The following is a 24,728-nucleotide window of genomic DNA, read 5'->3' as shown; positions in this document are numbered from 1 at the left end:
TCAAAGAGTGGAACATACTATGGATAAGTATTTTCGCCGGCAATAACACTGAAAAATATTCCCTCTTGATGTAACGATTTCACGATAGCTTAGGCGCGATGCTACGATAATTATGCTTAAAAATTAATGTTTAATATCATGTATTGTTAATACAACGAAGGATTTTCTTTTATAACCATAGAAAACTTACAGTTTCTTCTACCTTTAATTGCATTATTAATTACGACAGATTTTCAGTGACTTATAATGTATTAACGATAGAAGAAACTCGAAGTTCTCTATCATATACAAGAGAAAATCCTTTGTAGTTAACCATACTAACGATACTTGACATAACATTGATCTCTGATTACCTATAATTACCGTAGAAGTCGCATCGAATAATTTATCCTGAAGTCCTTAGATCAAACGTGAATATTTTTCTATCGTGTTATTTTACAAAGAGTGTATATTAGGGATAGTATTTCGTGCATTTTGTAATTTTCTAATAAGATGGTTACGAAAGGAGAATGTATAAAGAATCAATCGTGATAAATCTTCGTTAATTGAATATTCCATAAAAAACGAGAGAATTTGATGCGGCAAATATTATATTATTTGCAGGTTCCATACGTTTCCATCGCTTTCTCTCTTTCGACTTTCTTATTTACAAAAGTTTATTACGATTTAAATTTGTCTTATTTTTATTAATAATTTATAATCTCGTCATGTAATCGCGAGTGTGCGTAGCAGCCATCGACGCGAGCTTAGGCGCGGTGCGGCGAGACGTGGGAACGGCGACGACGCCACGCTTCTCCTTCTTCCCCCCGCCGCCGCCGGCAGCCAATGCTTGAGACAGTAGGCCGTGCTATGGCTCGAGCGGCTCGAGCCCTTCCTTCGGCGCGCAAGGCGCGCTCTCATTCGCATAAATTAAAAAATTTATATCTTGATTATTGATAGACCTAACCAAGACTATATTGGATTTTTATGTTCATCTCGATCCCGTCTATCTTTCCATGAAGTATTGCACACCAGATTTGGGACACCCTGTATATATCGTTTTATCATCAATATTTTTCCGTCATATATATATATATATATGACGGAAAAATATTGATGATAAAACGAAGCTTAAAGAGATAGAGATAGAGATAGAGAGATAGAGAGAGAGAGAGAGAGAGAGAGAGAGAGAGAGAGAGAGAGAGAGAGAGAGAGAGAGAGAGAGAGAGAGAGAGAGAGAGATCAATTAAATGTACTTTATTGAATAATGCTCGAATATGTTTAATCATATATTGAATGATTTAATTACATCAATTTCTAATTTACTTTCATTTTTTTACATTGTCTTCTATTAGAATTAGACAATGAGCAATCATTTATAAAATAAAATACATTTTGCAATAAATTTAATGACCAATGAAATTCAAAATATCTAATGCAAATTTGTATTACATTTGGAGTAATTTTATAAAATAATCGTGTTTTTTAAATATATGTTAAGTATATTAAGTAACCAATACCTGAAACTTTAGATTAGAACAAAGTTTACACCTGTTAGATGTGTATGAAATTTTCGTTTTCGAATAAACTATTTGTTTTATGTATTAATTCATTTAAACTAATACAAATTCTTCCACTGTTTCTTCGGCAATTTGTTTAATATCGCGGATGTGGAACATTTAATGTACGAATGAAAAAACAAAATTTCTCTAATATCTTACTAATCATTATTTTATAAACAATTTTCTCAATAAACCGAGAGAGAATGATCTATGTATTGCGATCTATAATTTTTTTGTAATGCATCCGCAACTATAACATAATTTTTTTGAATTTATTATATGAAATAATGAAAAAGCATTGAATAACATACTGTGTACATTGACATTTATATTGTTGTTATTTTGCAACAAGTTAATATGGTATGGTTAATAATTAATCACAGATTGTACTTAATTGATTAAAAAATTTATAAAACTAAAATAAAAACTTGTACCATTTTCTTTATATCCCACAGTCCTTTAATATATTTCAAAAATTAAATTTATTTTAATAATTATAAAAATATTAAAACAGTGCACATTTTTACCGACCGATAACACGCTACGTACTAACTAGTACGAGGATAAACCAGGGTAAACTATTAGAAGGCGCTGAAACACTAGGACAAAAAATAGTATGGGAGTTTGAGTACACTGGTCTCTCCCCAACAGGTCACATCGCATTGTACGTTCCGAGACAACTCTCAAGATCGCATCTTCTAATTCGTTACTTCCCACCGAAATCTTCGCGGTAATCGTTCCTAATACCGACAGAGCTGATCCATTCAAGCCCTCATAATTACAATTTGTTATCTCTCTAATCGATCCCGGCGGAATAAATTTCGCTTTAATTAGACTTATTGGGCTCGTGGTATCGAGCTGCGAATTAATTACAATATTACACTTAACATCGCCATCGCCTAATAGTATCTCTGTTCGTCTTACGAATTCGTTGCTCCCGCTCCGTTGTTCTTCAGCGTTTACGATTTGCGTGTCCAAAGTCTGCTCCCCTCCACCGCTCGTCGTCGCCTTCTTCTGTGGGTAATCTCGTATATGATGTTCCGTTGATCCGCATTCGTAACAGGAGCCTCTCTCGCGCTTAGGCTTGTCGCAATTCCTCGCAATGTACCCGAATCTGCTACAGTTATAGCATTTATCTTCCCGCGGTTGTCAGCTTTCTCTCGGCGTTGTTTTGGTTCGTTGTTTGCCGTCCATCTCTCCAGTGACGGCCCTACCTCCTTCGCGCCCCAGCCGATTCTTAAATTCTTGTTTCAACGTCACTTTATCAAACGCTCGCAACAGCTGCTCTTTCCTCTGGAAGAATTGTATACGGGCTTGATTGCATAGTGCCGCTTAAAGTATGCCGTCAATCACATAATCTATCATCTCTTCTTCTTCGATGGGCACTTGATTGGTCAGTAAAACCTTGTCGTTGAAATATTCGCTAAACGTTTCGTCAGTCTTCCAAACTCTTCGCTCAAATTTCTTTCGCCAGTCAACTCTCGTCGGTCGATGGTCGTAAAGAATTTTCATGCACTCCACTAATTCGTCTACCTGTATCTCCAAATGCTCCGGTCACGAATAGAACCACTCTAAGGCTGTCTGCTTAAATTTCATTCCCACAAGGATACGTGCCAAATGGTCATCTAGCTGGTATGTTGTCCGCACCGCGGTTGGAACTGCTGTTGCCATTTCCAGAATGTATCCGCTCCCGAAAATTCGCCTAATAGCTCACTAAGAGCATTAATAGAGGGTCTCGTCGTTTGGAACGAATTCACGCTCAGTGCACGTGTTCTGGTCGGCGATCCCTTCTGCCGTAAACAATCGAGTTCTTCTCGTAAGCGATCTATCTCTTGATCATCTAAGCGCAACGCTACTCCAGCTTCCGTCCCCTACGCCGTAACGCCCGTTCGCAACAGGGGCCGATTCCCGCCCGTCGGTCGAATCTCACCTGCACCGAGTTCTTCCTCCGGGTATTCGTCCTCGAGTCCGTTCCCACGATCCTCTCCTGCCACGAATTCCCTCCATGATCCGTCCGGAACATTTTTCCAGAGCCTTTTCTCCATTTCGGCTTTGGTACCTCTTCGCGGCAAATTTAATTGCTTGAGCGTCTCCTTCAACTGCGTTACTGTGAATTTCTCACTTTCCATCATCTTGATACCACTCACACGGCAATTTATGCTCTCGTCCGATCCACCGATCACACCACGAGTCACGCTAAGTCCGTTCTCTTGTGGCCTCTATTTCCGCGTTTTCCACCGATTCACTTAATACAGGCACCTGAGTTCAATCCCACTTCTGATAATTGTAGTAAGAGGGATGAGGAGAATGAATATATGTAATGCAGAAGAGGTGCGTAAGCAGATACATAAGCGACATAAGCAAACGTAAAATATGCACAAGCAAGCACATAAAGATTTCGTATCAACTTAGTCTTTATTAAAACATGTTAACAAGTCGGGCGCTGGGAACAGACTAACCGTCTCGCTCCGCGTCTTCGCATCGTTCGTTTTTCGAACTCGGAATCGACCATCCTTGAAGTCATTGTTTATTCCAAACTTCTAAAGTATTATTTATCTTAAATATAAGAGTCTCTACCTCGCTCGGCCAACCTGGCCCTAGTCATGCTTACTACAAAACTAAAATTTTTTATGGTAAAAATATCGCAATTATATCCTTCCCATTTTTTATTTTATAGCCACTTTTTCAAGAAATGTTTTTTACGTGCCTTCGATACAAAATTTAATTGCCAACAAAAAAAGTGTCTTGTACTTTTTTCATAAAATGCAGTTTTCGAGACATATGCAATATAAGAAAATACTTTTTCTTCAAATATAACCGCAAAAACGAAAAACTAAATAATGCTTAACTTCCGTCAGGGATATCTCGGTGACTATTAATGAAAAATACTTTAACAAGTGCTCATTTTGTTCGTTATAATGTATACTTTAAGTTTTTGTAAGCGTATAATCAATTCTATTGAGGCAAATATTAGTTATAAACAAAAATGTAAAAATTAAAAATTTTTGTAAATTTTCGTTATTTATTTCCACCGTTTTTTGCTTATTTTTTTACTTTAAAAAATTGTAAAAATTTTTTTAAAATACATATCCGATGGAAAATTTAAGTTTCTACAAAAATATTTTCTAGCAATTTTTTCGTACTTGCCTTCGTTTTCGAGATATTTCAACCCACATAGAAATTAGCATCCAGTGAACGGCCAATGGATGTCCACTAAACCTCCACAGATTCATGGGACGTCCATATCCACGATGGAAGTCAGATGGACGTCCATTCAAGATCCAGTAAACTTCCATGGCTCAATTGGATGTTTACTTCCATGATGAAAGTCAGATGGACGTCCATTAGAGATCCACTAAACTTCCATAGCTCTATGGGATATTTACCTCCATGGTGACAGTCAGATAAATGATCCATCTTACTTCTATAATAAATTTCTGTCAAACTTAAAAGATATCCATTATGTACGTTACGCGGATAATTAATAGGTTTGACGGAGTCTTGATGACGACAAATGGACGTTTCGTGGATCATTAGTAGAGGCTTCACAGAGCCTCGATGGACGACTGATGGACGTTTCGTGGAATCGAAGCTCCACTACTAATGATCCACAAAACGTCTGTCAATCATCCACCGAGGTTCTGTAAAACCTTCACTATCCGCCGCTACGTGTGTTTCTTATGAATAAAATGCACTTTTTAAGTGAATAAAAGGGGCTCGTCAAGAGTGCAGAAGGAAGTAAGATTTCGCCATCGATATGTAGTACAAGACTGATGAACTATATCAGTCTATAAAAAAGATTGATAAAAATGAGGACAAAATAAAAACTTTTATTTAAAAAAATGATATGTTTAAAAAAATATTTATAAGAAACATAATAATACATTTAATCAAGAAATATTCATACTCAATTTTAAGTATAAAATATTCTTGAATAAAGGTACTTTTGCATTTTGTTAAGAATATATTTTTTCATACGTAATGATCCACGAAACATCCGTCAGACATCCATCAAGGCTCCATAAATCTTCCATCAACGATCCACACAACGTCCAGTAGACATCCTTGACGACGTCCAATGGAGGTCCAATGGACGTACGCAATGCGGAATTATGGATTTCCAGTGGCTCTGTATTGGATGTCCAATGGACGTCCACTGGATGTTTCAAACTTCCATGACAGACGTCCAATGGACGTCTACTGGAGGTTTTATTTCTATGTGGGAAATTTAGTGAAAACCTACCCTTTTTCTCTATATCTCAAAAACGTACCCCTGAATTTAATAGCATCTTGCGGCTTTTCCACTTGGTCCAATGTACCATAACAATCAAATAAAATTGCTTGAAGGAATTAGTTGTTAATTAAACCTTCCAGTCACTAGTCTATAAGCATGACAGATACTGGAGCCATGTCTTCCAATCTTTTGAAGCTTTGCAAATATCGCATGCATTGTTAATTTCCAGCAATATGTTTCGAATACGGCTGCTTTGTAGATTATATGCCATGACAATACACATTTACAACACACATAACCTTAGAAATTTATCACTAATTGTAAGTCGAAAAAAATTCTTTAGTATCGCACACTATCCTTATCCTTTTTAATTTAAAAACCACGTAAAAATAGAAGTGTTTCTCAAACAACAAAAAACGACACTGTTATCACACTTGGGTACAGCGTACCCTAGACCTGATTCTACCGACTACCAAAATCAAACCGACGCGTTTCGTGAGTTCGCAATAGGCGTTATAGAGAATACTTCAATCTTGCAACAAATAGCGTTATTAGTATCATAAGCAGGCTATAAGTAAGACTTATTGGACTTCAAAATTGATACCTTTGCCTTCGTTACCCTACTCGTATGCACGTCTCGCATACGGTAACTCTGGCAAAATTACTGATGTTTCTTCGCCATCTTGCAACACGCATACAACACGCGATACGCAATAATCAAACACTAACCTTAGATGGATCCAAAATAGTGTCAAAAAATGTTTTTGTTGTCAATTCTGGCACACGAATCTTTGAGCGTAAATCTGCATTATTACCATTGTCTTCATCAAATTTTCGTGCCCTGTAACGTTTTGAATTATCCGAACGCAATGTTCGCTGCAACAAACCTTGCGTATAATTATTTATAAAATCAACGAGAGCAAACTCGCTAAATTCATGATGCATGACGTACTGACTCTCCAACTGTAATACAAAAGAAAAAATTATAGAGAATATTACAGAAAAAACAATCTAAAAAAATATAAAAAAATTTACTGGATCAGAAATTCAACCCTTTCATATCTCTATATATCTTATTTACAAAAATTATAACTTTTAAACAAATAACCCTATTGGCTTTTACTTTTGTCTTAAAAAAAGCTCAAGCTACATGTACAAATCATTACACACTTTGAAATATTGTTTTCAATAAAATATAAACATGTGAATTTTGCGAAAAATTTAACTTTTGGATAGTGAAGAATAACGCTATATTAATCACTATATATCAGAAATTCTTTAAATTAATGGTAATTATATACTAAAGTATTATTTAATTGAAAGAAATTCAAAGAGATTAAAATATCATTATAGCAAATATTGTAACAGTTTATGTGTAATCAAACTACTCACAATTTGTCTTTCGAACTTTCGAAATACTTTTGTCGTTCTAAATATATTTTAGTTTCAAAAGTCACACACACACACACACACACACACACACACACCACACACACACACGCACGCACGCACGCACGCACGCACGCATGATGTATTAAACAATTAACTTAGCTACGTTATTCTCTGATTTAACTTTACACTGGTGTCGATGAGATAGATGAGATAATATGTAATGCAAAATTGTAGATCAATTAAATATTGTTGTAATTGTCAAGTAATTTTATTGATCAATTCAAAAATTTCCGAACAGCACATATTAATTAGCGAATAGTAAGCCAATATTGTATTAAAATTAGGTGGCACTCACTTGGACACGGTTCAAATGGCCACGATGCATTTGCACACTGTGCATTTGGACAAAAAAGAAATTTTATTAAAAGTACACCAGTTATATGCACACGTAAAATTTAACAACCGGGTATTTACACACAAAAAATGCCCACCGTTCACTTGGACACGTAAAAGTTGCACACCATTCATTTGCACACCGCTCACTTGCACACCATTCACTTGCACACCGTTCACTTGCCCACCACTCATTTGCACACTAAGAACGACTTAAATGGTGTGCAATTGAACGGTGTACAATTGAATGGTGTGCAACTGAGCGGTGTGCAAATAAACGGTGTCCAAAAGCACCGTGTCCAAATGAAAGGTGTGCAAATGATCAGTGCGCATCTTTCCGTGTGCAAATGATCAGTGTGCATCTTTTAGTGTGCAAATGATCGGTGCGCATCTTTCCGTGTGCAAATGATCAGTGTGCATCTTTCCGTGTGCAAATGATCAGTGCGCATCTTTCCGTGTGCAAATGTTCTGTGCGCATCTTTCCGTATGCAAATGATCGGTGCGCATTTCTTAGTGTGCAAATGAGTGGTGGGCAAGTGAACGGTGTGCAAGTGAATGGTGTGCAAATGAATGGTGCAACTTTTACGTATCCAAGTGAACGGTGGGCATTTTTTCGTGTGCAAATATCTGGTGGTCAAATTTTACGTGTGCATATCATTGGTGTACATTTTTAATAAAATTTCTTTTGTGTCCAATTGCACAGTGTGCAAATGCACCGTGTCCATTTGAATCATGTGCAAGTGCACCGCTCCCTTAAAATTAGCCAACAGTTGATCAATAATAGGCCCATGAACTGTGCTACTATTAGACAAACCACTCCGCCCCCTCCCTTCACCCCCATCCCTATCACCAGGACAAGGGATATATAAGGACGGTTACAATCGAAGACAGCTCAGTATCGAAGCTCCTAGCCCTGATGATGCAAACTGCAACGTTTGCGAAACGTCAGCGCAACGCTATACCAGAACGCAGCATGTATCCGGAAGCCCTTTCTATTGGAAGCAACGTCAATGGTCCTAAAAGCTTTAAATCTAAAATATTTAAGTGCTGAAAATTTTCGTTGATTTTTTTACTTTTAAATGCCATGTGGAAAATTTGGAAATGCAAAATGGCGGACCTAAAATAGCAGCCAAAACAAAGAAAAAAGCCATTATTTCTAATATAAAATAATATTTGCACATTATTTGACTTTGAAAAGGACCGATTTAGATGTGTCCTAATTTTAGGCAATGTTGTTAACTCTTAAAATACACCCTGTGTTAAAATAACCTAAAAAAAAATTAAAAAATTAAAATTTATTGATATTTATTTTGAAACAATTAAATTAATTTCAATCTTAAATGTTTAAAAAATTCACCTAATTTTTAGTTTAAAATAATTTATTTTTTCGTCGCAGTAACCATTAAAAGTGGCTTTGGGTCCTTTTTACCCAGTGTGTATTATACTTATGTGTCATACAGAAAGTGTGTATTTTAAGAGTTAAAAATAGTATAATTTTTCTAATCTATAGCCTATAAGATATAGTATTTCATATTCCATAAAATAAAAAAATATTTTGTTTTTAACAACTTTGCTCTGAGGTTACCATATATTCTATAAAATCACGGATTTGTGATTAATTCTGTCACTAAGGTACTTATAAAAAAGTACTCTAATTATAAAAATAAAGTAAAATGGTGGCCATATTGATATAAGTGATAAGTATATACGTTACGTAACCTCAAAGCAGAATTGTTAAAAACAAAATATTTTTTCATTTTTGGAATATAAAATACTATATCTTATAGGCTACAGATTAGAAAAATTATGCTATTCTTAACTCTTAAAATACAAACTTCCTGTATAAGACATAGGTATAATCATAAACTTACTATAATAGACTGCTTATGAAGGTAGTGGGGGTATAAGTCACTGAGAAAAGGATAACTCGTTAATAAGGTTCTATCTCTTTCTAATACAGATTAGTGGGGAAGCATAGCGACCAATAACGGTGTCAGAGCGAGAGCGTGTCATAGTATGCATGTTGTCGATGTGAACTTCATATAAGATCGGATGATCAAAACGGATATTTTAAGGTTAGTAAATCTAACGTGTGAATAATTTTATTAAAACAATTGAAATAATGGTGTTGAGTTGCTGCGTATGCGAAGTAGAATATAAAAAGGACCTTCCTCGCTGCTATGAAGTTACGCCCTCTAGAAAAAGATAGCAACCCATATTAACGACAGTTATCCTTTTCTCAGTGACGGATACCCACTATTTTTCACCATAAGCAATCTATTCTAATAAGTCTATGGGTATAATACATACTGGGTTAAAATAATCCAAAGTCACTTTCAATGGTTACTGCGACGAAAAAATAAATTATTTAAAATTAAAAGTTAAGTATTTTTTAAACATTCAAAATTAAGGTTAATCCAATTGTTTCAAAATAGATATCAATAAATATTAATTTTTATTTTTATTTTATAAATGTCTTTTCAGGTTATTTTAACCCTTTTATAGAATATAAAATACTACATTTTGTAAGCTACAGATTAGACAAATTTATGCTATTTATAACTCTTAAAATACACACTTCGTGTATGAGACATAGGTATAATACACACTGGGTCAAAATGACTTTTAATGGTTACTGCGACAAAAAAATAAATTATTTTAAACTAAAAATTAGGTGAATTTTTTAAACATTTAAGATTAAGATTAATCCAATTGTTTCAAAATAAATATCAATAAATTTTAATTTTATTTTTAATTTTATAAATTACTTTTCAGGTTATTTTAACCCAGAGTGTATTTTAAGGGTTAACAACACTGCCTAAAATCAGGACACATCTGAATTGGCCCTTTTCAAGGTCAAATGTGCAAATGTTATTTTATATTATAAATAATGGATTTTTTCTTTGTTTTGGCTGCCATTTTGGGTTCATCATTTTGCATTTCTAAATTTACCACACGGCATTCAAAAGTAGAAGGGTCAACAAAAATTTTCAATACTTAAATATTTATTTATCTCAAAAAATAAAATGTGCAGGGAGGGTCGTTTTTACAAAGAACCGGGATATTTTTATAGCCCAAAGCTAATTTGATTTTATCTCCTAATTTAGCAGATGAAGGAATTGACTCTGGACACTGATTTAATGACCATAATTTAATTTAAAGTCTTAAAAATCTAGAGAGACAGTAGCTGGCGTTAGAACGTTATTAGTTTCCGAGCAATACAGACATAAAGTAAAAATGGGGTACGTATACTCCAATTTTACGTTTATGTATGTATTTGTTCGGATACCGTCATACAAAATATAGTTTTTTCGTGTTTACATTTCATTTGGATGGACACTCGCTATAAAATAATCAGTACTACGGCTGCGTTTGTACGAGTTACGACGTTTGTGTATGTAAAAACCACAATGGGAACAACACAGTGGCGAATGGCATTTTGAGTTATAAAAATATTTTAATAATTTTTTTTACTTTAATAGTATATTCTACATTTAAGGGTAGAGCGCTTGGAATACGTTTTTAACTCAGTACAACATTTGATGTAGAAAAAAATATAATTATTACATTATCATATCTTTATCTTAAAATATTTTCAGATTACGTTATTCTCAAAAATTATTTATTGTTTTCTAAATTATAATATTAAACATATTAAACATTTATTATAACTGAGCTCTTTGATAAATTTTACACTGAAATTAATTATTGATGAGATAGATGACATACCGCGTGATATGGAGTTGTACATCGATTGTGTTGATGGCATTGCAACAAAGACAATGTCTCTTACCGCCTAAGTACCAGCAATTATGTATGTTGCTAGTATGGCAAAGAATAAAAACTAATATTACCAAAAACACACTTATTGAACAATTTTATTAACCCTTAACTGGCACTGTAGACTACCAGACGTCTTAACCTAGTTCACTTCCAATTTTCTCCCTCTTAAAGCGCAGAAATGGCACTTTTGCTATTATCTATTATTAGTTGAAGGAACATTCTTTCACGTGGTATACCTCACGTAATCTCAAGCGCATCGGTTCGGTTGTGGTATTCAAACGAATCGGAATGATGCCGTCAGAGACCCTAGTGTGCCAGTTGTTGTTTTGGAGGGAATTTTTTTTAAATTTTGTTTTTATCAAATTTTTCATCAGAACGTTGAAAAAAATGAGTACATTGTTTTCAAAATTTTTAATTTTTATTTTGAGGTTATGTTATTCTGGTAGATTAGAGGGCGTATAATTTACAGTCTCGGCCCATACGCCAACAACTACTCAAAGAGAATATGAGTGATCCAAACAATAGTGAATATAAGATTCAATCTGTACAGACTTCTGATTATTCAGAGAAAGAGTGGCCGCAAAAATGGACCAAAAATGGTCCCTTTTTTCGCCCTTAAATTTAGACTTCTACTTGGTACTAAAATTTAGTACCTAAATAATGGTCTATAATGAGTCATAAATCCTCAAAAAGTTTTAGGTTAAGCCGCCTTTTTATTTAAGATATGGAGGGTCAAAGTTGTTGATTTCACCAACTTGCGTATTCACTGTTTTAAAACGTTGAAATAGAAACTTACATAATAATAGGTTCAAAAAACATATTCTTTCGCTGTTATGTGATTATTTACAGGTATATGCAAATATATAGAGTGAGGAAAAGTACCGGAACCCCAAAATATTTCCAAAAATATATTTTTTATAAAAAAATGTTTTAATCAAAAATTGTAAGGTTTCAAAAAGATTATCATAAAGCAATAATAATTTTTGTTCAGGTGAAGGCGCCAAAAAGATATAACAATCACCTCCATTTTTTTTAATGGAATACCCTATTTTTTATTGCATCCTTTTCTTTTTCTAATTAATTGAAACAACTTTTGTTTAAATTATTTTTTTATTTTACTAATACTTTTTGAGGTATTCAAGAAAAACTTGGTCATTTTTAACAACTTTGACCCTCCATATCTTGAAAATAAAAAGCCGGCTTAATCTAAAACTTTCTGAGGATTCATGACTCATTATAGACCAGTGCTCGGAATTAGTTGCACATTTCGCCTCGATTCCTGAGGCACCGCCTGCTATGCCCCCACTACCGCTGTAGGCTCGACGGCCGAGCCGCCGAACGCGCGCGTGGCCTTGTGTCTCAGGAGCGTTCTACGATAGATATGCCTGGTCTATTCGCGTGATTAAAAAATTTTCTTGCGCTGTGAATAATTTTTTTATTTTTACAGACAATTAAAGTTATTAATATTATTTTTACGTTTATAAACATATTTGTATATACATATAATGAGCATAATATAACACAATGTAATAATTGCAATTTTGTCAATAGCTTTCCACATCACCCAGGAGGAAAAATATTATTAATAACTTTAATTGTCTGTAAAAATAAAAAAATTATTCACAGCGCAAGAGAATTTTTTAATCACGCGAATGGACCAGGCATATCTATCGTAGAACGCTCCTGAGACACAAGGCCACGCGCGCGATCGGCGGCTCGGCCGTCGAGCCTACAGCGGTAGTGGGGGCATAGCAGGCGGTGCCTCAGGAATCGAGGCGAAATGTGCAACTAATTCCGAGCACTGTTATAGACTATCATTTAGTACCAAGTAGAAGTCTAAATTCAAAGGCAAAAAAAAGGCCATTTTTGCGATCACTTTTTGAAATAGACGTTGATTTGGAAAATGCCACTTTAGAGCAGCGTCTTTTGGAGTCACGCGCTCATGACCGACCGAGTTCGAAACTCAAGGGCAAAGATATCATTTTCCTTTATTTAAAATGTAATATTTAGTCATATTCAATAAATTAATTTATAATAAGAAAAAAGCATTTATTGATATAAAAATCAAAATTCGTCACTTTAATTCTCAAAATAAATACCTTTTTTAAAACAATCACTATTTTACTTTTTTTTAAGTGCTATATTTCAAGAATATCCAGATAAAATTTTAGCTCTTAATATTGGAAAATGAAAAAGTTAAAAATTTTTAAGTAAAAAAGGTCATTTTTCAAGTTTCTTTATATTTTATTTTTTTTAACATAACTTAATATAACATTTCATGAAGACAACATAATTTGTTATTTAAGTTGATAATTGAAGAGTATCTAGAAATTTTGGTAAGTAAAAAAAACTCAAAAGTTCTCCTATTGCAAGCGTTTAAATGGTTGGGGTCTCAAACGGCCCAGTGTGCCAGCTATGTTATTCCCATGAAGTGTGCTAGCTAAGGGTTAATAAAGCTAATTAATAGTTATTAATATTGATTGAATTACATTTTAAGTTTTAATTACATTAGTAAAAAAAATTGCAAGTGTTACGTACGCGTGAACATATTTAAAATGATAAATTTTAATTTCAATAAATTAATTTAAAACTCAATGTTAAGCATTGGAATGCAGCAAATAGTAGAAGAATATTGATTTCTTATTTGGTTTCCAATGGTACCGGGCGCAGGTCAATATCAGAATCACAATCGATTAAGCATAGGATTACACCCTGAGACAAAACCTTCCTCCTCCACTAGAAAATAAGTTTGCGTAGGGGAAAAATGCTGGAAGAAATTAGGTATAAATAAAAGAATCAAAGCGCTTAAGCAGTAATCTGAAGTCTCTTCCGATCACCTCTGCTGAGTTTCTTATCGACTCTGTTAGTCTGCAATTAGTCTGTAGCGACAGCCAGGTCTTAAACCTTAGGGTTTGTTGTTTCAAAAATCATTTTCCAAACAAAAAGTAATTAACTCAAGTTTTCCGTTAAAGATTATTTAAAATTCCTACTTAAATTCTGCCATTTGTATGGCAAAAGATCTAAATCTAAACTCTGTCGCTGCCAAAGTGTGGAGATAGATCTTTCGAGTCCTGTCGCTGACATTAGTGTGACAACAGATCACCTGAATTTTGTCTCTGCCAAAAGCATGGCAACAAAGAATTTAAACCTAATTCCTAAATTTTAGATGCCCAAAAAGGGTATTAAATGCGAGAAAATTAAAAAATAAAAATATCAAATTAATCAAGCTATAATCTCAAATCGTAATCCGTTGTTGTTAATAGCAGAATTAGATAAACTTCTAACCCCAACTTCTAATGAAAAACCCTTTAAACTTAACAAATATAAGCTTATTAAAATTGATCTTTCAAATTCTTCAAATCAACTTAATCCGAAAATCATACATAAGCCAACTCAAGTTGGTAAACTGCAAAAAAGTTAAAATATAAACTTTAAAAAATTGACTTTCCACATTTCAAAATAATGAAGAAATCAGATCCTCGTTATCAAGTTCACAAAATTCGTTATCTTTTCGGTGAAGATTAATTAACTTCACAAACTTGTCCATCCCCGGACAAATTACTTGAATTGTATTGAGGGACAATAATATCAGTACGTGACACAAGTAATAATTAAAGAATCCCAGCTAGCAAAATGACGCAAACTTTGCGCAAAATTTGCCGCAAACTCGAGCAAACCTTTGCAACAAAATTACAAGGTGTGTCCGCATTAAGCTTAGCTTTTGTTGGCAAGTCTTGTTGTAAATAATATGACGCATATTTTATGCAAATAACAGGGTAAAATTTGCTAGTAAAGCATAATAACAAATTTGCAGCAAGAACAAGGCAAACCTTGCTGTACACAATATGATAGCAAATTTGTGGCAAGAATAGAGCAAACCTTGCTGTACATAGCATAATAGCAAATTTGTGGCAAAAACGAGGTAAATCTTGCTATGCACAATATGATAGCAAATTTGTGGCAAGAACAGGACAAATATTGTCGAAATTTAGATCAACAAAAATGATTATTAGACTGAAATATTAGACTGATTAGTCCAATATCAAATGTGAATGGTGCAATCATACTTGGTTCTCTGTTCTCGACGAGCCATTTTTATTAATCCAGTAGGTAAATCTTTTTCACGAGAAATGCGCCATCTCGAGATAGATAGTAAAGTCAGAAATAAAGTTTAAAACCCGATAATGCAACCCTGTTATTTGCATAAAATGTGCATCATACTATTTGCGACAAGCCTTGCCAACAAAAACTAAGCTGTTTACGGACACACCTTGTCGCAATTTTGTTGCGTAAGTATGCTCGGCAAGTTTTATTTTGTTCTTGCTACTAATTTGCCGTTATTATGTGCTTAACAAGATTTCCTGTTTCTGCCATAAATTTATTGTCATGTCGTGTAGCAAGGTTTGCTCTGTTATTTGCTTAAATTTTGCATTTTATCGTGTCAAAACAAATCTTGTAATTTCTATACGTAATATTTATGTACAAGTCTTTCTCTGTTATTTGCAGCATCGTGTGATGAAAACTTTTGCCGTAAATTTGCTCGAAACTTTTAGAAAACAAAGCAACAGACAATTACTTGTCATAAAATTGTTGTCAAAATTGAAACAATCCTTGCTGTAAAGCTTTCACGATATGTGATTTTAACAGGCCTGGCTAGCTGGGATATAATGGAGTAAAAAAAATCTTTTGATCTAATTCAACCTGATACGTATTTTTAAAGAATACGTTATTAAAATATTGGTTACTATGCACTGATACCAACCCAGCTAGCCAGGCCTCTTAAAATCACATATCGTGAAAGCTTTACAGCAAGGATTGTTTCAATTTTGACAACAATTTTATGACAAGTAATTGTCTGTTGCTTTGTTTTCTAAAAGTTTCGAGCAAATTTACGGCAAAAGTTTTCATCACACGATGCTGCAAATAACAGAGAAAGACTTGTACATAAATATTACGTATAGAAATTACAAGATTTGTTTCGACACGATAAAATGCAAAATTTAAGCAAATAACAGAACAAACCTTGCTACACGACATGACAATAAATTTATGGCAGAAACAGGAAATCTTGTTAAGCACAGAATAACGGCAAATTGATATCAAGAACAAAATAAAACTTGCCGAGCATACTTTCGCAACAAAATTGCGACAAGGTGTGTCCGTAAACAGCTTAGTTTTTGTTGGCAAGGCTTGTCGCAAATAGTATGACGCACATTTTATGCAAATAACAGGGTTGCATTATCGGGTTTTAAACTTTATTTCTGACTTTACTATCTATCTCGAGATGGCGCATTTCTCGTGAAAAAGATTTACCTACTGGATTAATAAAAGGGGCTCATCGAGAACAGAGAACCAAGTACGATTGCACCATTCACATTTGATGTTGGACTAATCAGTCTAATATTTTATTTTTGTTGATCTAAATTTCGACAATATTTATTTTGTTCTTGCCACAAATTTGCTATTATATTGTGCATAGCAAGGTTTGCCTTGTTTTTGCCACAAATTTGCTATCATGCTATGTACAGCAAGGTTTGCTCTATTCTTGCCACAAATTTGTTATCATATTGTGTACAGCAAGGTTTGCCTTGTTCTTGCTGCAAATTTGTTGTTATGCTTTACTAGCAAATTTTACCCTGTTATTTGCATAAAATATGTGTCATACTATTTACAACAAGCCTTGCCAGCAAAAGCTAAGCTTAATGCGGACACACCTTGTCGTAATTTTGTTGCAAAGGTTTGCTCGAGTTTGCGGCAAACTTCGCGCAAAGTTTGCGTCTTTTTGCTAGCTGGGAAGTTTATACAAACTAGAATATCTACTTTATTACTACTTTTTAGATAATATTCGTAGTTTCATCTTGTATTTATAATTTATATATTACAATTGTTTTTCGTTTATCACTGTATTATTATTTCTTTTACTACAAATCATTAAAAATAAACTTAAGACGATCTTCAATATAAGATTGAACTATGAATACCAGCTTTTGATTTGAAAATATTGATTGCTGTGCGCCCATATAAAAACTGTTATAAAAAAACTGTTGCTCCCTAATATAAAAATGAAATAAAAAAGATTATGATAAAGCAGTTGTTTTTATCGTATAAGATGCTTTACACGCATACATGATATCCAAACAAAATTATCTTTTTAAAAAAGATTAAAAAAGGTGCCAAGTGTGTGTATGCTCCTCTAAAAAAATACATCTTATACCCAAGATAAAACTTTATTTAACCTAAGTAATATCACAGACTTTCTTATTCTAACCAAAATGTAACATTAATTATTAAATTTACATATATTAATTATTAATTTACAAATTAAATATATACACATTAACGTTCTCTACAAAGTAATGATATCAAAATATTTTGTGCCAACTATAATAATGGATATTTATACAAACTAAAACATCTACTTTATTACTTTCGTGGCAGTATTCATAATATTCCAACACAAATGTCAATTTAATTATTAAACTAACAATTATTTTAAATAAAAAATTACACACACGCGCGCATACACATATAATGACTTTCTGTACAAAAATCAGGGCCGGTTCTGGATACTTGGCCGCACGTGTGCAAACCTATTTTTCGCCGCCCTGCGTTATTCCATTAAAATTATTTTTTCACATTATGTGGGGTGTGTTGTAATTATTTTTACACATTATTATCGTTTTACAAATTAGGAGACTTTGTTTCTTAATTTTTGTAAAACATTAAGACTCCGAGGGCAGCCTTCGGCCGCCTCTTAAACCGGCCGCCCGCGTGCGGGGCACGCGTTTGCCTTCTGCCAGGACCGGCACTGATAAAAATAGTAATATCAAAATATTTTGCGCCAGCTATAATAATGGATATTTATATGAACTGAAACATCTACTGTATTACTATTCTTTTGCCAGTATTTATAATTAAAATATTGGCTGCTTTACGCCCATACAAGAATGAAATAAAAAAGAATAATAATGTAAAGCAGACAAATAAATATTTTATTACAACTAAATGTTTTATTATATAGTACTTTTTCAAAAAACTTGGCGCTGCTAAATCAAAAATACACCCGCACGAGGAGGGGGGAGGGGAAATCAATATAATGACAATTAATATATTTATTCGGAGGGTTTAGCACCGCCAAGTTTTTTGAAAAGGTATTTATTTATAATAAAACATTTAATTGTAATAAAATACTTATGCGCTTTACAATATTATTCTTTTTCATTCCATCCTTGTATGAGCGCAAAGCAGCCAATATCTTAATTAAGAAACACAGTAGTGACTCGCGTCAAGTAAACGCGCAGCGCGAGCCCGACCGTGCTCTTTACGCGAGTACGCGACTTGCGAGCACCCGAGATTATCGGATCTCAGAAACTAGGCTCAATTGAAAGCTTGGGGTCAATGAAAGGGTTTACAACTATTGAAATTCGGTGTACAAGTCACCATAGAATCCTGCTGAAATCCGGCTAAAATTCATAAAATCCGACTAAAATTCATGAAATCCATAAAATCCGGCTAAAATCATGTTAAAATCTTTGAAATTCGACTAAATCCTCTGAAATCGGATTGAAATCATTGAAATCGAATTGAAATCTTAATAAAATTCTATGAAATCCGGGCCTACACAAATTTTTTTTGTTATTCTCGAAGCTCGAAGTTATCCTGCGAGATCTTTTCGGACTCTGTTGGTAAAACATTTGTTTTGCAGGCTCTGCAAAACGTTGTGTAAAGACTGTTGTGCCAATGTACCTTTGCTAATACGAACGTTTACTTCGCTCAGCACGAACGATACCCAATTTCCGGCAGCGTAGAGTCGTTGTGAGTTATAAATCACGTGAGCCAAGTGTACATCTATCAAGCCAGCATTAATTAACAAAAAGGTTAGTTAGGTTATATACCGCATTACAGCTCTGTAACCTTTTTGTTAAGCAATGCTGGCTTGATAGATATACACTTGGCTCGTCTATTTATTATTTAGGCTAAAAAACCATAGTTTAATCTAAAAATGATTTTGATTTTATTTATATCTTTATTCCAATTATACATTATGCTTTTATGTGTTAATCAAATAAAGAACTGCTGCTTATACAACTCGGAAAATGCCATCAAAGGGCTTCAGACTCTGTTTCAGACTCTATCTCCAAATGTAAAATGAAAAAAATCAATAATTAAATTTTAATTTTTTTTCTCATTTACAGCTGTTTACAATAAACACAAAACACAAAATAGAGAATACAACTGAAAAAAGCTTGGAGCAACACAGTTCAAGACAAAAGCAAAAACCAGCAAGAGAAACTAATTGAGGAAGAAAACGATCAAGAGCAAGTAGAAGAAGTAGAGAAGCCTTGCAAGGACTTTTGGGAAGTCATAGAAAAAGAAATAGATGTAGAATTGCCTGTGTCCTTGAAGAACCTATTAAATATATGACAGGATTTAACAACAATCATTGAAAGGTTTTGAAGCTTCTAAACATTTACCAGAGCTTGAAACTTTTGCACGCAATGTTATGCCAGAATACGTCAATTCAGTTTGTCCTCCTGAAAGTAAAGAAAACTATCTTGGTATTTTTGCGAAATGCTCAAAATTGTTTACAATAGCAAATGGCCATAAAATTTTACTTCAGCGAGTAAATGATGTTTGCAGGAAAAGATCAATCAGCAGGAAATGTTGATCAGGAGTAAAGTTAAAGATTCTAAATCACGGTCATCTAAATCACGGCAATCACCTATTGTGCCTGCATCCCCTGTATCCACAGCCCATCAATGTGAAAGAGACAAATTAGCAGCTACCATTTTGTCATCAATCCATCAATTAAAGGGTCTTGTTGAGATGATCAATCTGTCTTAGAGAAACCAATTTTTACCATTGCACATAAGACTGGAGAGCCTTCCAGTGCTTCAATTTGTTGTCCCATATGTAGTGTTAGAAGTTGTGCATTTAAAAAGAATTCAAATATAACCGTATATTTTAATCAGGGACAATGGCTCTTGTCTAACTATCGCCGGCATTGCTTACGCTTTCATTCGGTTGACAAAATTAAAACTGCTCCACAAATTAGCATCAAGAGTATGCTTGAAAAAGGCCTAGTTACAGGCATTTGTTCAAATAAGTGGAAATTAGAACAGTATTACCGTGCTGCCAGAAATAAGCAATCTTTAGAAGGTATCGCAAAATTATCCTTGCATTATATCATTTTTCCCTGCTTAAATAATTATAAAAAGATGTTTAAAAAAAATTCAGAAAACTTTATTAAATTTATCAGAACAGTTGGCACAGCAAAAACAAACAGAACACTTATATCTGGCATACTATCAAAAATTCTTAGTGCTCTTGTTAGAACAGCAGCAAATGCAGAAAATGCAGGAAGAAATGTGGATGGGTTTAGATAAAAAAAGAAATTGTTCCTAAATTTGCTAGTCTTGTATTTCTTGTAGGTTAGGTAGATGGCTGTATGAAGTTTTGCAAAAAAACTTCGAATTTTCTTCAATTTCAACTTTGAACAAGGTCATTAATTCTGCTACTCAGCCAGTTATAGAAGGAAAATTTCGTTTTAAGGAACTAAAAAAGACATTTTAAAGATAGTGGATATCCACCGACAGTGATCATTAGTGAAGATGAAACTCGAATTCTGAGCATGATTAGATATGATGTATCATCCAACACGATTGTTAGTTTTGTTCCTCTCACCTCTTTGACAGGACTTCCAATTACATTTCACTACAAAGCTACATCCAGCGATGTTATTCAAAATTATTTTAATTCATGTCCCAAAATCTAACGCTTATGTCTCAACCTCTCTTTCCAACAGCTCCTACATTTTGTTTGTATGTTTATGGCACAAATAACAGATTTGATTCTGATGTGGTTGCGAAACGGCGGAAATGGATGAGGGAAGAATCTTCTGTTCATGGAATTGATATTCTTGGATTCTCCTCAGATGCTGATACACGACTATTAAGTGCAATGAGATAAAATGCTATCCCAGTAGCTGTTGACAATCCACTTGAATGGTGTGATTGGTTTATCCAAGATATTAATCAGACTATTTCGTATATTCAAGACACCGTGCACATTATAACCAAATTAAAAACAAGATTTCTAAAATCTTCAATAGTTTTGTCCATGGGTAGCCATGTTGTTTCTTCGACGCAATTTGAGAATACTCATGCAGGAAGACTCCAAGCTAGAACATGGTTTAGTTGAATCTTATTTAAAAGCTAATAACAAAATAAATTTCAATGCTGCAGAGAAAATTATGTCAGTAAGAGTGTCACATCTATTGCCCAATATACCTAACGCTATAGCTACGAAGATGTATCTAGAAGTTATAATTAAGAAACATTTCTGATGCATATCTCCTAAAAAACCTTGCTGAACGCATAAGTGCCATTTGGAAAAATATATTTTTTCTTCGCATCTGGAGGCGATGGCTTCAAGAAAATGGTTACAGCACAAGTAAAAATTTCTTAACTACATATACCTATCTATGTATAGAACTTAATGCACATGCACTTGTAGTTCTAATACGAAAACTGTGAAAAGAAAGAAGACCAGAGCTTTTCCTGCCATGACTCTTCAGTTCTCAACCATGTGAAGGGTTCTTCTGTGCTATGAGGTCCTTTACAATTGTTTTTAGCACAGTTGTTAACTTTGATATGGTTGATCTCTTGTATAAAATAATAAGAATCCAACTTCATGATAAACAACCAAATTCCTTAACTTTGCCAGTATGTGAACTCCCCTGTGATAAAGATATAATTAAGTCAGTTCAGAAGGCCAAAGCATTTGCTATTTCTGAAGCTAAGGCTCTCGGCATGAAACTGAAAATAAATCAAAAAGTTCCTCCTCCTGTGCCTCTTTATCTCTATCATTTGAAACATAAAATCACTCAGGACAAACCTATTTTAAATCCCATTGTGTCAGCAAGTGAAGAAGCAGACATAGAAGAAGACATATTGCTAGCAGATATTTGTACTAGACAAGAAGCACAGTTGAATCTTCAAAAGTCCATTTATAAATTATGTCGACAACACTAAAGAAAAGAGATTGTTCTTCGTAAAACAATGCTTTGTTGGCTCCTAAGTAATAGTCACTCTAAACTTAGTTCTGATAGTATCCATAGAATAAAGCAAAAAGAAGACAATTTTAATTCTGAAAGTCATATAGAAACAATCAATAACGTGTGTCACTGTGAGAATGTTCATTTAGGTGATTGGTGTGCCTTTAAGGATTCCGACAATAATTGCAAACTTTTAATTGGACGGATCTTAAGTTTTTCTCGCCATTCCGGAAGCCAGAAGGGGATGAACGTTCTCCAGAAACTTCTATTTCGAGCTTAGTAAACAATGGAAGAGAAAATTCCAGCTAATTTCAATGGTCGAACACACAGAAAGAAAAATAACGTCCGCAAAAGATCACGTCAACCGCGTAGTTAAGGAAATAAACAAATCTAACCCGCGCTCACCCAGCGCCTGCGACTCCACTCACACGGCGCCCCATGTCCGTGCGTGGTGCCCTCGCATGCACTCACGGGGCCGTGCGAAGTTTAGAAACTCAACTCAGACCTTTGTAATCACTGACCATAGAACTGATTTTTTACACGGATTGGATTGAGAGAGAGTTCTAATTTTGGACAAAAAAAATAACTTGTCTAAGAGACTTATATCCGAAACTATTCACATAAAAAAACAAAAAAGGGCCTTAATTTACAATGTGATACGGAGTTAGTCGATCCGATTTATGATGGCTTTATTAAATAACATTTCTTAGTGATGCTTCCTATCTCCTTCGTTTCTTTCTCTCCCTCTTCTTTCCAACCCGCTCCTATTTCCTACTCGCTTTCCCTTCCTTCCTTCCCCCCACTTCTTTAACATAGACTCTCTGTGCAAGATATGTGATCAAAATCATCCTTCTTGTTTCACTCTGTTATCAACATTAAAAAGTAAGAGTCCCTACACATAATATTTCTAATCTGACTGAAATCCAGCTGGTTCTCATTGTAAGTTTTAATTTTTTGTATTTCGGTTTATCATTTATAACGACTTGTAATTCTAGTAGTTTCACTTCTGTTAACTTTACTGTTTAGTGTTTTATCATTCTGTTTGGGAAAAAAATAAATCTTCCATAAAATGATAGAACATACAATGTAAACCTGAATTCCACTGTTATTGTGTTAAAACAGCACTGAAGACTTGAATTGTGAGTCAAAATGTTTGCGTACCTTATATATATTATGTGTTAATCAAAATTATGTACAATAGTTACATCGATAAAACCACTCTTAAAATATAACACTGCACAAACACACCCAGTGCAGGCTCTTAATGGCAACATATTTTTATTTGTTTTTTTTAATTGTAGAGCCGTAAAAAATTTTTTTTATTTTTTAAAATATAACACTGTTAAAACTTACTGCAGCATCCAAGATAACAACAGTGGTTTTATTTTTCCGTTTCGAGATATCAATCCCAAGATGTTCTGCAAAATGGAAGTAATGCAAACTATCAATAGCTATCAATGCTAATGTCTTGTTAGTTTTGCACACTGATTCTTTTAAGCTGATATTGAACTGTCTTGGAGAATCTCGTGGAAATAATGATGGATGATAATCATTCCCAGCCAACCATCTTTTACAATTCTCTTTTAAAAAATCTCTTCTCACCATGGTTGCGGATCGCGAATCGTTTTCTTCCTTCAATAATGATGATTCATATTCTATATCTGCATGCAGCCTTAAAACATAATAATTTCTTTATTTTAAGCAAGTTGTTTCAAAACAATGCTTACATTTACGACATATACCTGTCGTTACGATATATACCTATAAACATATTTTACCTTTTTAATTTTGATTCTTTTTGTAATTTTATTGATACATAATTTTTGTTATAATTATATATCTGCTTTCCATGTTGTTTGATCGTAACAGGAATTGTGAATATATCAGTATCTTTGCAGACATTATCAATTTTTTTAGAAATGTCTGTGCAAATTTCTTTCTCTAATGAATTTATGTTTGTCTTGCATAGAAGACATTTATTCATTGCAACATTTGCACAACAACTGTTGTTAAGCCACTGCTGAATTAATATGCTAGCAACTGATTCCGTTATTTGCTCGGTATAAGTGTTATTTTTCTTTAGATTGGCACATTCTTGATTCCTAGAAAAGTGTCGAATCATTGCTGTACGTCGTTTTGCTTCCAGACGTGTTACTATATCTTTCACTAGCATACTATCCGCACAGTTGTAATATTGCAAACCGATCTCCCTTACCTAAAAAACAACATTTCAATATAAGACAATTATTTGTTTTAAATATACATTTTGTAAGAATATGCATTATATTTTACCATAAATATCAAATAATAAAATAATTAAAAAAAAGAG

General features: G+C 33.9%; 1 protein-coding gene across 6 annotated transcripts in view; it reads right to left on the bottom strand.

The window, feature by feature from the left end:
• Positions 1 to 4,621: 4,621 nt before the first annotated feature.
• The window catches only part of LOC105839210 (thioredoxin domain-containing protein 11), a 62,655-nt gene continuing 42,548 nt past the window's right edge, over positions 4,622 to 24,728 (bottom strand). Inside the window, exons 6-9 of one of the 6 annotated variants that reach the window (XM_036286773.1) lie at positions 24,178 to 24,614; positions 23,753 to 24,071; positions 6,505 to 6,738; positions 4,622 to 4,986 (exon numbers count right to left, since the gene is read on the bottom strand). In XM_036286773.1, the coding sequence (XP_036142666.1) occupies positions 4,966 to 4,986; positions 6,505 to 6,738; positions 23,753 to 24,071; positions 24,178 to 24,614 (1,011 nt within the window). In that variant the 3' untranslated portion in view covers positions 4,622 to 4,965. Of the gene's footprint in view, positions 4,987 to 6,504; positions 6,739 to 19,349; positions 19,878 to 19,952; positions 20,183 to 23,752; positions 24,072 to 24,177; positions 24,615 to 24,728 lie in introns of those variants that run through there. The other 5 variants (XM_036286775.1, XR_004963237.1, XR_004963238.1 and 2 more) reach the window with 5 other exon arrangements.

The sequence above is a fragment of the Monomorium pharaonis genome, chromosome 5 (genome assembly GCF_013373865.1).
Source record: "Monomorium pharaonis isolate MP-MQ-018 chromosome 5, ASM1337386v2, whole genome shotgun sequence".
Lineage (NCBI taxonomy): Eukaryota > Metazoa > Arthropoda > Insecta > Hymenoptera > Formicidae > Monomorium > Monomorium pharaonis.
The sequence above is the reverse complement of the archived record's forward strand: the minus strand, read 5'-3'. Positions and strand labels throughout refer to the sequence as shown.